We start from the raw sequence: 16,186 nt of genomic DNA, 5'->3' as shown, positions 1-16,186 counted from the left end.
ATTTTAGAATGTTTATGAGTCAAAGTACAGCCATATTAGCTCAGTTGTTGGAATTAATGTCCAGATTTTTTTTTTTTGGAATGCCACGTTAACGATGATTATAGGCATAGCCCTTGATATAACACGATTTTATTTGTGCAACTCTTCGCTTATTTTGCTCTGTACACAAAATAACCCAGAACTCACCACGGAAAAATGGTTGCACATCGAGTACCAACCACCCACCCACCCAGTTGGCCTTTGACCTTAGGTCACGTAGTTCTTCTTGGTCTTGGAGCGGGGCATTCTTGTTCCAGACTTCAGTTTCGCTCTAACGTAGATAACTCTTGCGTTCTGGCCGCACTTTTTCGACGTAGCCTCGGAGACCAGCTTCACTGTGCGTTCCACAGCTTGATTATAGCAAAGGAATGTTGTTGTTAGAGTAGCTGAAGTTCGGATGTTTTCTTCAAGCGGCGGCTCGGTTAGACATTTAGGCCAATTAATCATGTCGTAGTAATTTTCAGCTGTAAAGTTTAATTTCGGAATAATGAAGTGACGTGGGCGGCTTGATCTCGGAGTCTTTTGGGGTTGCGGCACTTTTTTTTTATCCTTCTCCAGCCTAAAGTTCGAATATGCGGATTTTCATCTGCTGTCATCGCTATCAGCAGGTTTTCATGATGAGCGTAGTATCCGTTTGTTTGTAGAACAGAATGAACTATGTGTTGTAGATTTTCTGGCAGAAAACGTGATAGCTTAACTATGCTAAACAGATGCATGGCGCCCATTTCGCACGAAGGATTTCGCCGTATTGAAAACCAGACGGAAGCGTATACTTTAATAATGTACTGGCAAAGTAGACAAACTTGAAATAGTTTCATCAGTACTGATGTAGTGGCGAAGTATCCTACAGGTCAATGTAAGCTATCGGGAATGTGATAATGGTCCTGGTTTTCTGTTTGCTAGATCGTTAGTACACATTTCTGTAGCAACAGCCGTAAAAACTTCAAAGAGATAATGCTGGTCGCTGCTTAAACCATCTGGTTTTTCCATTTCAGACACCCACTCAAAGCAATGGCTGTAAAGGAGACGACCGGTGTACGTTCACAATCCTTTAATTTCTTTCCGATGGGGCCGGAAAAAGCGTTGGGTTCGATCGTCCCACCATCCAATTCGGGTGTCGAAATGCCAACTCGTTGGTATGAAGAAGACAAATGAGATGCTGCAGTTCCTTTCCTTGGGATCTTTGTATCTGACTTATTACGCCGCTATCCCATCCTGTGTTTGTGGCTTCACCATCGCTGCCGACTGCCTCAAGACTTGACACGTCATACTGGTTCTTCTCTAAAAGCTCCAATATAGAGGCGGCAATATCCTAGCCAGTGCCTGACTTAGGTGTGGTATGACCCAAGTATTCTAAAGCGGGCTCCGGTAGAATTGTGATATGCTTTTCTGTAACTTCTCGTCTTTGTAGTATGCCTTTATTTTTTTCTTGCACAAGAGTTGCATCATTTTTTCCGTCGAAGTAGATACTTGTCACCTACTAGGCCCGGCCTAGGTGAGCCTTTTTTTCTGGATCTTCTCAACCAGTTTATCTTTTCCTCTTCGTACCTTAGATCTGTGAACAACAAGAGTTTTGTAATCTGGCGTTATGAGTCTCGCGTCCTGAAGTATAGCAGAAGCGATCAAAGCAACCTGTCTATCTGAAGCTCCAGTTCTAAACGCTGCCTCCACTGTACTTTGAAGACAGATGCGCTTTAGGCTATGCTTCCTTTTTGGTCGCTCCTCGAAACCAGATCCCGACGTGCTTCCAGATTCAACAGCTTCGCTGGATTTCCCTGAGGATGCCAGTATCTTTGACCTGTGCCTACGCCTAATCCCACTAGTTGATGGACTTGCTTCAACAGTTCTAGCGCCTTTCTTGATTGTCTGCCCCTTAAATCTGCTCACTTTACGGGAAAACATCATTGACAGAGATTTGCTTATTCGGACGTCAATGGTACCAATGCTCATTTTCCGTGATGTTCTCTGGTCCAAAAGAAACTTGAATCTCGTTTTGGAATCTTGCGTTTCCTCTCACAGTTGCAATCGTCGGCGGTTTTACATTTGCAAGACGCAATATCAAAAAGAGACCTTTCCGCGTGCAACAAAACCTGCACGAAGTGTTGCTTCCGTACTTGTCGACTGAAATGTTTTTCCTTGGTGCGACACTTATTAGAAAATGTTTTCAGCATGTCAAAAACTCTCTTTTCTGAAATTACATGAATGCTTGCTTTACGTCAAATATGTACAACTCTGTCCAACTAGTTTACAAATGTCAGTCACTGGTAATTTAGTTACACTTTCCTCACCACTTAAATAAACTACTTCGAAACCAATTATAATGTCGCACAACGTCAGCGTACGTGGGTAACTGCACTTTACTCATTTCACTTGGAGTACAAAATAAGCCTCGTTTTACACTTTCCCGAGTTGGTCTGCTATGAGACTTTTTCTTCATCTTGCTTTCCATTGCTTCCGAACTTGGAAACCAAAGTATACAAAATGTCTCTGATTCGTATCGCACTAAGAAGACTGTAAGTTTAGGTACAATGCACAAACTCTCTGTCTTAACAGAAAAAGTAGCGAACTAAAACTGTTAAAGCTTAAGCTGCAATAAACTGGCCTGTTGGATTGGTTGGCCGAAATACGCAATATTTATACCACCCCCGAACTTTGAGCGAGAATATTCTAGAAACGTCGTCGTAGGTTCTGGAGCCAACGAGGCGAGCGGGAGGTGCGCGAATCTTCTGGACGGAGCCGGACGTTGCGACGACGCTCGAAGAGCGTGGCCAAAGTAAGCAACCACAAAATTGTGTAGCCTGCCGATAGATGGCATTTGCTGTCGGTGTACATAACAAGCGAAGTGTTGCCAAAAACAAATCGTGTTATATCAAGAGCTATGCCTATAATCATCGTTAACGTGACATTCCAAACAAAATCTGGACATTAATTCCAACAACTGAGCTAATATGGCTGTACTTCGACTCATAAACATTTTAAAATTATTTACTGGCATTGCTACAAATTTCTTTTAATAAAATAATTGTATTATAGCCATCAGGTAACTCTAAAAACGACCACAAGTATCTTTTCTGTCATTGGTACTGTGCGTGTTGCCTAACCAAACACTTAAAAACTTTAAGTCCGTTGGTGCAGGAGTAGTATTGGGGATACTCTGCCGAACTCTTAATAATTCAATTTTGGGTCCCCATGCACTATACTGAATGAATTAGGGATGCTTTGGCCCGGGATTACGTCACCTATTGAAATTTTGCTTATGCTTATTCAGGGGCCATGCACGTTGGTGTAAATGAGTCAGAGGTACCTTGGCCAGACTATGACGTCATTGAATTGGGAGTATTGGATCAGAGGTCATGATGATTCTTTAAAATTACTAAAAATATGATCTTGATGATTCATTACGTTATGAAATAGTACAGGTTTACGAATGCTTTCGTTCCCTTTTATGGCATAAAATTTGGAGATTGTTATGCATGGACTAACACGGGTGCAAATGAAATCTTTAGTTTTACGTCCCACGATTATGCCGTTAGGCTAAAGGCCCATACAGTAGAAGTGAACGCTCTACCACTGAGCCACCGCACCTCTACTGGTATGAATGAATTAGAGGTAGTTGGTTCGAGCTAATATGTTCGTTTGACGTCACTGAACTGGGATTTTTAGCTTGGAGCTTATGATGGCTTGTTTCGTTCCCTTTTATGGGTATAAAATTACCAAAACAAGGTTTGATCTCTTTCTTGATTACCTATTACAGTATGAATTAGTAGACCCCAGTAATAGTATAAATTAGTATTAGTATTAATATGAAACTCGAAAACTTTGGAGTTCCTCCGTGGCTAACCGGTTAGCGTATGCGCCTTTAACGTGGGAGACCAGGGTTCGATTCCCGGCAGAAGCTCATGCGGTTCGGATTGTTATCCCTTTGATGAGATGGACTAACACTGGTGCAAATGAAATCTTTAGTTTACGTCCCACGATTAGGCTAAAGGAGACGGTGACGATGAGAAAGGAATGAAAGTGTGGGAGGAAACTGGAGCATAATGTTATCCACCACAAAATTACTTTCGCGGTGTTTGAACCATGGACCCCATACAGCAGAGGTGAACGCTCTACCATTGAACCACCACCTCCCTTACTGGTGCGAATGAAGTAGAGTATTTGGTTTGAGCTAATGTGTTTGTTTGACGTCGGGCAGACCCTATTTTACTTTTGGGACCCCCACATGGACTATAATGAATGAGTTAGAGATGCTTTGGCCCGGGATTGCATTACCTATTGAAATTTTGCTTATGTTTACTCAGGGGGCAGGGATCACTTAGGACACATAAGATCACCTTGATCCACGTGACGAGGGGGGCCTCGTTCCCTTTGATGAGTATAAAAATATCAATTTCGGAAGGTTTTTTTTTTTTTTTTTTTTTAACTTATCCTATTATCTTTCACGAGACATTTTCGTTGTATAATAGAGTACAATGGTTTACTTTTTGGGAGTTATCGTTCCCTTTGGAGCCTTATTATGTTATATGGAGACGTATTTAAATTATTCCCTTGAATTTGATAAGTACTTTGTGATCCATTTTGTTCCGCTTCAGGGGTGAACCTTGCAATCGTCCCGAGTTCGATTCTTGGAAATGATGAATTTAATGTCCCCACCGATGATGAGAAATGAGAAAACATCATAAACTTACTTGCTTGCGGATTGAAACAGAGATCTCACACATCAGAAATAAGAGCTGAGTCACCATGGCCCATTGAGAAGTTCAGTTTGTTGATTACTATGTCATGGTCCCGAGTTCGATTTTTTGTGTTAGTTTAAGAAATGTTGAGTTTAACGTCCCCTTGAAACGATGATGAAAAATGATAGGAGGAAACATAAACTTACTTCGTTGTGGATTGAAGCAGGAACCTCACTCGTTAGAGACAAGCGCTGAGCCACCGTGTCCCATTTGGTGTGAACAATTTTACCTATGAAAAGAATCATGGACATGTTATGTTACATTAAACATTTTTCTGCTTGTTGTTACGCATACGAATTGTTGTGAGCTTGCAGAATCTGCTTTTACGAAGAGTATAATGTCAGTTCGTTTATTGAATATCTCTAAGAGGTGTAAAGGAGGAACGATTTCGGGCATGGTTAATAACATTAATTTATATCGTTTTTGTTCGCAGATTAAATAAAAATGATGAAAAAAAAAGCTGCTTCGTGCATTGGCTTATAATCATATGTTTAGAAGCAAACGTCAGCTATATTGTGTTACATGTGCTTACGTATTCGTTGTCAGTATCATTGCATATTGAACATATACAGTATTTAATTGTCAATGGTTTACTTTGAAAGGATATATTTATTTTGAGATGAATAAAAGGGATGGGATGATGTGATTTTGGACCTAATTAGTATCTTTTCGTTTCCGTTCATGGATTAAATAAAAAGATGACTCTTTGCTTAAATCTGATTAGTTCATTGTTCGAGCGATTTTTAAACGCTCTGCGTTTGTTGATCAGTAAGCGCTTCATTGATGAAAACAATGTTGCCAGATTTTGAAAATCTAAACTGCTCCGATTCTTTTTCGAAACGGTTCCGCTGAAACTAAAAATTTTCAAACTAAAAAAATTTAAACTTTTCTAAACGAAAAAAAAATTTTTTTTGAACTAAAATTTTCAAATAAAAAAATTTAAAACAAAAATTTTCAAACAAAAAGATTTCAAATAAAATTTTGAAACAAATTTTGAAAATCTAAAATTTTTAAAACTAAAAATAAAATCAAACTTTCTGGAACGAATTTTTTTTAAACTTAAAATTTTCGAACTCGAACCGAATTTGAAAACTAAAAAACTTTTCGAACCAAGTTTTCAAACAATTTTTTTTTCGAACTCAGAAAGTTTCAAACTTAAAACTTGCAAATCAAAATTTCAAACTAAAAAGTTTTCGATCTAAAATTTTGAACTAAAAAAAATTCGAACTCAAAGTTCTCACTAAAAATTTCGAACTCAGAAAGTTTTAAAATCAAAATTTGAAACTCGTTTCGAATTAAAAATATTTTCGAACTACAATTATCAAACTCAAACTTTTCGAAAATCTTAACAGAGATTGAAAGTGATCACTCGTTTCGCGAGCCGTAAGCCGTAACTTTTAGTAATGTAACATAGTTTACGGTTTAAGATTTATATTGTCTTGAGAACGATTGAGTTCGTTTATGTAATGAACCCGTTGGCCAGCCATAGCCTGATTTCACATCGTAGCTCATGAAAGCAATCTTGTTGTAGTTGTGTAGCCGTGACCATTTTTTTTTCTGGACATAGCCTGTACGATCACCAGGAATGAAATAATACTTAGTTTAGCGACCATTAAGATGTGATTTAATAAATATTAGCCACATTAACACTTGAACTTGTATGAAACGAATAACAGCTTACTGATCAAAGCACAGAACGAAAAATGCTATGATGGACAGAATTTCATTCATGTGACGTCAAGCACGGAAGTCTTTCCTTACCTCTCACTCCTCTCACTTGAAGGTCAAGGTGCTAATCAGCATTTTCCAGGTTGAATGCATTACAACAACAAAAAACAAAAAAAAAATCTTTCCTTAAGCCCATTTGAGATTTCAGTGGCTAAGTCCAGGTTCGATTTTTTGGCGTTATTATTATTATTACGGGTTTAAGTACACAACCCACAGAAGTACGTTCAAGTCTTATACAGCCTAAGGACATAAACGCTTTCCATCTTATACGTAAAATAGAAACAAATATTTGGTGATTATAGCTACATTTATGATGATTCGAATTTCATTTCGAACTGTAGGTCCACGTCCTATACAGCCTCGATATTGTTAAGTCAACATAAAACATTTATGGTTGTTCAGATTTTATCGTTCACGTCTTATGCAGTCTAGGAACACAAGATTTACGTCCTCGGTACTGTCAAGAGAACAAAAAAACACTCGTGGTGGTTCAGAGAAATGAAATTAAATCTTTGAGTTTTACGTCTTACAGTTATGTTAACTAGGCTAAAGAAGACGATGATGATGAGAAATAAATGTAATGATGGATTAAATATAGGGGGAGAACCCTGAGAAAACTCACGCACACGGCTTTTTGTTCACTACAAAGCAACTTGGCGTTAGCTAAGATCGAACCAGCGACCTTACACACCTTTGTCATTGAGTCATCACGACGTAAAACAGATAATGATATACTTAACATGAAACAAGCAAGGTCACTGAGTTCAGGAAGATCATTTTGCAGGCCTCAGTTTTTTCTCGAGGAGCAAATACCACAACAATAATTTAAAAACCATTCATGAAAAAGACTGTTGTTTAGACTAACATCACGCACACACACACACACACACACGACACACACACAAACCACAATGTTGTTTATTACAGTACATACTGATTACATTTTTTAAATACAAATATATTACTTATGTTGATTTCAATGAAAATGTAATTAAGTTTTAGCAGTAGGCACAGACTGTTCGTGCAATACTTTTATCGTATAAAAACTTCACTAAAAATAGTGAACGTCAGCAGGATCAAACTAGAATCCTTTTCGCATTAGATGCACTTGTTCACTTTTATGAAATTGTTTTCCAGCCGGAATCGATCTTCTTGTGAATGTTATTTAATACAAATCACTCGTATTACAGCACCATGGTACAAAACAATATGAGATCAAAACGATAAATCGTTCATTTCTTTTACACAAGGAAAGCCGTAACAGTTTTTTTTTTCTTCATTTACAATCTTATGAGGGAAGCTCTTCCACCATAGTAAATTGAATTCAATGTAGCATCATTCACTACTGGCACGATCTTTCATGAAATAAGTAACTGATAATCCTATAAGAACGACGGGAAGCACTCTAAAGGAATCGAACTGAAAACCTCTTGCACCAGAAAAATTGGATTCAATGCAACATTATAGCATCACTAGGTAACACGGTAATCACTATTGCAGTAAATGACAAGTTCAATGTTACAAACACAGGACTGATATCTTAGTAACTAAGCAACAGTAACACAATTTAAAGAGAGAGAATGCAATATGACAGAGCTGAATGATGTTATAAAGAAAAACTGCAAATTCTGCATTCTTCATCTATGACAAAGAAACTATGATACTGAAGTAATGAAATTCATTTCGTTACGAAACTTGTGCAAGAAGCCGCTCCTCTCTTTCGTCATCTTCGCCTTCGCATGTGATTTTTTTTTAATGCAATTTCAATATGACAGAAGCTGACTTAATATTTTAAAGTGTTTGGCAATGTAAATGGAAAATTGATTCATTGCTTTTAACAACTAAGCAGACGTTGATTTTGAGGTCCAAGTTCCCAGCTCATAAGATATGAATCGCTGTGCTAAACGAAATATGTCCTTTTCTTAAAGTTCTAATCGATACGGGGTTCGACTCCAGGTAAGGAAACACACATTTTCGTTTGTTCTATCGCAGGATGTCTTAACATTTGATGGTTCAGATTTCATCTTATTTCACGTCTTAATGGTCGCTAAACTAAGTAGTATTTCATTCCTGGTGATCGTACAGGCTATGTCCAGAAAAAATGGTCACGGCTACACAACTACAACAAGATTGCTTTCATGAGCTACGATGTGAAATCAGGCTATGGCTGGCCAACGGGTTCATTACATAAACGAACTCAATCGTTCTCAAGACAATATAAATCTTAAACCGTAAACTATGTTACATTACTAAAAGTTACGGCTTACGGCTCGCGAAACGAGTGATCACTTTCAATCTCTGTTAAGATTTTCGAAAAGTTTGAGTTTGATAATTGTAGTTCGAAAATATTTTTAATTCGAAACGAGTTTCAAATTTTGATTTTAAAACTTTCTGAGTTCGAAATTTTTAGTGAGAACTTTGAGTTCGATTTTTTTTTAGTTCAAAATTTTAGATCGAAAACTTTTTAGTTTGAAATTTTGATTTGCAAGTTTTAAGTTTGAAACTTTCTGAGTTCGAAAAAAAAATTGTTTGAAAACTTGGTTCGAAAAGTTTTTTAGTTTTCAAATTCGGTTCGAGTTCGAAAATTTTAAGTTTAAAAAAAATTCGTTCCAGAAAGTTTGATTTTATTTTTAGTTTTATTTTTAGTTAGCGTTTAAAAATCGCTCGAACAATGAACTAATCAGATTTAAGCAAAGAGTCATCTTTTTATTTAATCCATGAACGGAAACGAAAAGATACTAATTAGGTCCAAAATCACATCATCCCATCCCTTTTATTCATCTCAAAATAAATATATCCTTTCAAAGTAAACCATTGACAATTAAATACTGTATATGTTCAATATGCAATGATACTGACAACGAATACGTAAGCACATGTAACACAATATAGCTGACGTTTGCTTCTAAACATATGATTATAAGCCAATGCACGAAGCAGCTTTTTTTTTTCATCATTTTTATTTAATCTGCGAACAAAAAAGATATAAATTAATGTTATTAACCATGCCCGAAATCGTTCCTCCTTTACACCTCTTAGAGATATTCAATAAACGAACTGACATTATACTCTTCGTAAAAGCAGATTCTGCAAGCTCACAACAATTCGTATGCGTAACAACAAGCAGAAAAAATGTTTAATGTAACATAACATGTCCATGATTCTTTTCATAGGTAAAATTGTTCACACCAAATGGGACACGGTGGCTCAGCGCTTGTCTCTAACGAGTGAGGTTCCTGCTTCAATCCACAACGAAGTAAGTTTATGTTTCCTCCTATCATTTTTCATCATCGTTTCAAGGGGACGTTAAACTCAACATTTCTTAAACTAACACAAAAAATCGAACTCGGGACCATGACATAGTAATCAACAAACTGAACTTCTCAATGGGCCATGGTAACTCAGCTCTTATTTCTGATGTGTGAGATCTCTGCTTCAATCCGCAAGCAAGTAAGTTTATGATGTTTTCTCATTTCTCATCATCGGTGGGGACATTAAATTCATCATTTCCAAGAATCGAACTCGGGACGATTGCAAGGTTCACCCCTGAAGCGGAACAAAATGGATCACAAAGTACTTATCAAATTCAAGGGAATAATTTAAATACGTCTCCATATAACATAATAAGGCTCCAAAGGGAACGATAACTCCCAAAAAGTAAACCATTGTACTCTATTATACAACGAAAATGTCTCGTGAAAGATAATAGGATAAGTTAAAAAAAAAAAAAAAAAAAAAACCCTTCCGAAATTGATATTTTTATACTCATCAAAGGGAACGAGGCCCCCCTCGTCACGTGGATCAAGGTGATCTTATGTGTCCTAAGTGATCCCTGCCCCCTGAGTAAACATAAGCAAAATTTCAATAGGTAATGCAATCCCGGGCCAAAGCATCTCTAACTCATTCATTATAGTCCATGTGGGGGTCCCAAAAGTAAAATAGGGTCTGCCCGACGTCAAACAAACACATTAGCTCAAACCAAATACTCTACTTCATTCGCACCAGTAAGGGAGGTGGTGGTTCAATGGTAGAGCGTTCACCTCTGCTGTATGGGGTCCATGGTTCAAACACCGCGAAAGTAATTTTGTGGTGGATAACATTATGCTCCAGTTTCCTCCCACACTTTCATTCCTTTCTCATCGTCACCGTCTCCTTTAGCCTAATCGTGGGACGTAAACTAAAGATTTCATTTGCACCAGTGTTAGTCCATCTCATCAAAGGGATAACAATCCGAACCGCATGAGCTTCTGCCGGGAATCGAACCCTGGTCTCCCACGTTAAAGGCGCATACGCTAACCGGTTAGCCACGGAGGAACTCCAAAGTTTTCGAGTTTCATATTAATACTAATACTAATTTATACTATTACTGGGGTCTACTAATTCATACTGTAATAGGTAATCAAGAAAGAGATCAAACCTTGTTTTGGTAATTTTATACCCATAAAAGGGAACGAAACAAGCCATCATAAGCTCCAAGCTAAAAATCCCAGTTCAGTGACGTCAAACGAACATATTAGCTCGAACCAACTACCTCTAATTCATTCATACCAGTAGAGGTGCGGTGGCTCAGTGGTAGAGCGTTCACTTCTACTGTATGGGCCTTTAGCCTAACCGGCATAATCGTGGGACGTAAAACTAAAGATTTCATTTGCACCCGTGTTAGTCCATGCATAACAATCTCCAAATTTTATGCCATAAAAGGGAACGAAAGCATTCGTAAACCTGTACTATTTCATAACGTAATGAATCATCAAGATCATATTTTTAGTAATTTTAAAGAATCATCATGACCTCTGATCCAATACTCCCAATTCAATGACGTCATAGTCTGGCCAAGGTACCTCTGACTCATTTACACCAACGTGCATGGCCCCTGAATAAGCATAAGCAAAATTTCAATAGGTGACGTAATCCCGGGCCAAAGCATCCCTAATTCATTCAGTATAGTGCATGGGGACCCAAAATTGAATTATTAAGAGTTCGGCAGAGTATCCCCAATACTACTGCAGGGTAAGGGGTTGTCCAAAAAAAAAAAAAAAAAAATGAAATAATTAGTAAGGTCGGTGCCACTAATGCCACCTTTTCCGCACTAGTCGTCATCGAATTCCCAACAAAAGTGCAAAATGCTCAACTCTATTGGGTACGAGTATTTCAAGTAATACATAGTTATTGTTGCTAAATTGATAGATTCAACATGTTTCTTGTTTGTTACAGTTATCAGATAATTATATTCGTGTGTAGGGGAGAATAGGGCGTCATTGTCTCAATTGTAATTTATTCTCACCTTTCAGACATTTGTATCCAGCTGAACGTCATTTTATTCCCCCACTTCACTCATCAATTACCTAATTCGCACGCTGAGTACACTAATATACTTGAAGAAGATTTGATGTATTTTGAAAAAAAATGAAATGAAATCTTTCAGTTTTACGTCCCACGGTTATGCCGGTTAGGCTAAAGGAGACGGTGATGATGAGAGATGAGTGAAATGGTGGAATGAAGAAAGTGGGAGGAAACGGGAGAACCCCGAGAAAACCCACGAGCACGGTGTTTGTCCACCACAAAGTCCACACGGCGCGAGCCGGAATCGAACCCGTGACCCCAAGCACCGGAGGTGAACGATCTACCACTGAGCCACTGCGCCCCCCTTGATTTAATTTGAGTTTAATGGTCCTTTTTTAGTTTATCTGAAACGTAGGTCTATACGAGTGATACCAATCTTATTTACTTGACGCCCCCTTCGTAAACCCTACATACTTCACTCTCCTCTCCTTCCTGCTCGTTAGTTATAAGTGCTTTTTTGTCTTTATCCGTCTTCAATCTCAGATACAGTGTTGAATTCTCAAATTTTCATTAACAATAATAATACACTGACTGACAAAATGAAACTAAACACCTGGAATAGTGTGATGTCGACGTAAGTTCCTACACTTGCATACCATCAACGTGTGTGCAAGTGATGATTATAGTTACAATGATCTCTGACGGCCACCAGATTGCGTAGAGTTGTCACCACGAGATCGTGTTATTAAGCCTGACAGGGCTTGCGTAGCGTCAGGTAGAGGTCTCCACGGGCCAGAATTTTTAGACTGGGCCCGGCCGGCCCGTGAACTTACAATGTGAGACCAGACCCTAGTCCGAAACATGTTTTAGTATATAGGCCCGAACTCGACTGATAATCAAATGAGCCCGAATTACAGAAAATTAATAATTAACGCAAAATTGGATTTTTATTTACAGCAATTACAGGTTTAGTTTTGCAGTTGTGCTTTAAAAGTTATCCAGAAAGAATAGTTCAATTATCGTTGTACAGTATATTTACAAAGTTAGACCCGAAAAGGACCGAAAAATATGGTTGTATATTTAAAATTTTACGGCCCGAGCCCGGCCCGGGCCAGAAGTGATATATGCTTCGTAGGCCCGAATCTGGCCCGCGGGCTCGGCCCGAACCCCTTGAAGACCTCTAGCGTCAGGCGGTCTATGAATTAGAAACTTTCTGGGCTCTTTTTCCTATGATATCCGTTTCACCGCTTAAACACTTTGCGTTGCTTGCACATAAATGCGTTTCTTACTAGTGCATGGTCCATTTGATCATTAAAACTTTAATTAGTTATCTTATCTCTTTTAGTGCTATTGGTAACTTTTTTTTTTTTTTTTTGATTCTTTACAGAAAATTATTGACGAGTTTGCAGTGGACGAAGATGAAAACAGCGAACTTGAACCAAAATATGGCCATCGTTTAACTTGGGATAAATATCACAGATTAAAAGGTAAAATGGAATTTAATTAAGACGTTTTGGTATTTAAAATCTTAATTTTAACATTTTAAATAGGCTACTGGTGGCACAACTATAACAATTTAGTAATTTTCAGAACTTAACACTAAATTGAATTATATTACACTGTATCTTAGATAATATTGCACTGAATATTGTGAACACTTATGAAATCAAATTTGATTCGTTACTCGTAATTTGAACTATGAATTCTATATAAATTATTCAATGTGTTTGTGATAGTTAAAGGAGAATCTGTAAGATACTAACTTTATTAGATATTTATTTTATTTCTGTGCTAGGTAGCCATTTGTAAAATACGTACCTAGAAACTGTGATCTCACCATCGTTTCTCTTTAACTTTAATTAGGTCTATTAATTTTAATCTTCATACTTGGAATTCTAGTTTATTGCAATATAGAAATTGTCATTCATTTATATTTTCAATCATAATCAGAGCAAATGTAGGAATCCGCGATTTTGCTACAAGGGTAGCCAGAAAATCCCGTTACACCTTGATAAATCCTAATGTAAACACGGAATCAAAGAACAATGTTCGTTTCAGTCATCGAGGTAATATAAATACCTTTCTATCATCTCAATGGTTTCAGCATGATGGACCATCTGCCCATTATGCCCTCGCAGTACCCAAATATCTTACAGAAATCTTTCCTGGGCGTTGGATTGGTCGTAATAATCCTGATCTGCCCGCACCACTTGCCTGGCCACCACGAAGCACAGACCTCACCGCCCGTGATAGTGCTTTTGAGGGTTCATAAAGGGCATCGTTGAACAAAATCGTTACGATACCACTGTCAAACTGACAGAAGCTGTGGAATAACATTCCACTCAAGTTATGCCTGCAATGCTCCGCAAAATGTCGCACAGAACCTGGCGGCATATTATCCTTTGTCATAAGAATAATGGTCGACAGACTGACCCTTTGGACATTTAATGTTTCCTATCTCAATAAAACTTCTCGAAAACATTGTTTTTCATATCATTCAGCTCTTTCTGTGTAGTTATTTACGTACGTAAGTGGTTTATGTTACTTATTTTCAGGGGTAACAGGACTTTGTGGACAACCTGTACATTTCATGCATTTGACACAACATTGCTTGACTTTAGAATTTACGAGAACTAATAAACAAGTGTGACAGGAACCGGTAGAGTATTTTCTCGGAAACTGACAGAGTAGTGCACGCAATGGTGGATAACTCTTGAAGGAAGTTTATCGGTGCAAGCTAAGAGAAGAGAGTTACATTCATCTTGAGAAAGGTGTAAACAGGAATTAACACATTAGATTAGTCTTCTTCTCTTGGCTTGTAGCGGTAAAATTTTGCTTTCTTTTGTCGGTGTTATTCCTTTCAAGAGCCGCAACGAGCTGTGCGTCTAGTGTCTCGAAAAAGGAAAATAAGTAAACATACGCCACCAGCAAAACAACATACAAAACTTTGCATGCCTCACGACAGTAAAAGATTGAACATCCATAGCCTGGAGAGATCGTCAGTTGAAAGCTTAATTGATAATTAAGACTTACTGAGTAGTAAAGCACATGCAAATAATGAAGAATACATATTCTATTTCATTTAATTATAAATGGTTAAGTTTACCTTTTTTATCTTCTGCAGATATATACTCGTTCATGGATTATGTGAATACCACATATCCAGACATATGCCGTACCATGGTCATAGGAAAGTCATCTGAGGGTCGAGATATGAAATTGGTGAAAATCTCTCAAAAGGATACCAGAAAGAACAAGCCTGCTATTTGGATTGACGGAGGTATTTTGACTAATTACATGTTAACTCCATTTCGTTTGTTATTCTTTTTTCTTTATCTTTCTTAACACGGTCTTTTTTGTTAATTATGAATTCAAATAACGATGTTCAGCTGAAAAGTTTGGTAATATAGTAAAGATGTTATAATAGGAATACTAATGATTTACTTTGTGGTAGAAACTTCAGTAATACTGATGTTATACGCTTGTGGGTTTCATTCTGCGAACAATTTTCTGATGATTGAAAAATTTTCTTTCTCTTGTTAATTAAAATGACACAAAAGCAAGGGAGTGCCTTCAAAAATGGCCACTTTCTCTCAACATATCACAATCATTTGAAAAGAAATAATATTGTTTTATTATTGCTTTACGTCTTTACGCAATATCGAAGTTATGAAGAATGGGTAGCCCGAGAATTGTCCAGAAACTAAAGATCGATTGTATACATTTCAATGTAAACAAAATACGAAAACTTCATTAACGATAATATTAAACAACACTTCTTTCCTACCACCATTCTTATTGAAGCGCTTATCATAATGAGGTACAAGCTTTTCAGTGTCGATGTAGAATATAGAACTGAAGTCATGAAGCTACTACTTCATTAAGCGCATCATCACTTTGGAAGTTCCTGAGCAACCCCTTCATTTTTAGGAAGAAATGAAAGTAACTAGGGACTAAGTTGGGATGTAAGGAGATGATCAAAAACTTCGCAATTTAAACGTTTGGTGCTGATAGCTAGTGAACATGTTAGAACAGTCCATCATGCACGATCATATCGCAAGAAACAGACCTTTCAGATATTACATTATCTCATCTGCAAATCAGCTAGAATGTAGGACTATAACACAATGCCAACATTGCATGATATTGATTTCAAGACACCGGTACTGATGAAGAATAGTTCGTTATAACAATGATAATTTTGTAGTTAATATCAGTAAGTGCACACTAAAGAGGACTGTATAGTCTATAATATTAAATTTCAATGTCGAATGAATTTTTCACAATGTAGGAAACTAGTACAGGTCTTCATGTTATGAAGTGTAAGCTCGTCACAAGTGCTATACTAGGGTTAAAATCTATGAGTGCATCTCAAAGACGACTGCGTAATATAATAAGAG

At 37.5% G+C, this 16,186-nt stretch overlaps 1 protein-coding gene across 1 annotated transcript in view; it reads left to right on the top strand.

Moving 5' to 3' along the window:
- The window catches only part of LOC145661670 (uncharacterized), a 124,552-nt gene that overhangs the window by 58,705 nt on the left and 49,661 nt on the right, over positions 1-16,186 (top strand). The window contains exons 7-8 of the mRNA XM_081726996.1: positions 13,174-13,273; positions 14,911-15,066. Of these exons, the coding sequence (XP_081583122.1) occupies positions 13,174-13,273; positions 14,911-15,066 (256 nt within the window). The remainder of the gene's footprint in view (positions 1-13,173; positions 13,274-14,910; positions 15,067-16,186) is intronic.

This window comes from Thermobia domestica, chromosome 10, assembly GCF_964235325.1.
Source record: "Thermobia domestica chromosome 10, izTheDome1.hap1.1, whole genome shotgun sequence".
Classification (NCBI taxonomy): Eukaryota; Metazoa; Arthropoda; class Insecta; order Zygentoma; family Lepismatidae; genus Thermobia; species Thermobia domestica.
Note: the sequence above shows the minus strand (reverse complement) of the source record. Positions and strands in the feature narration are given on the sequence as shown.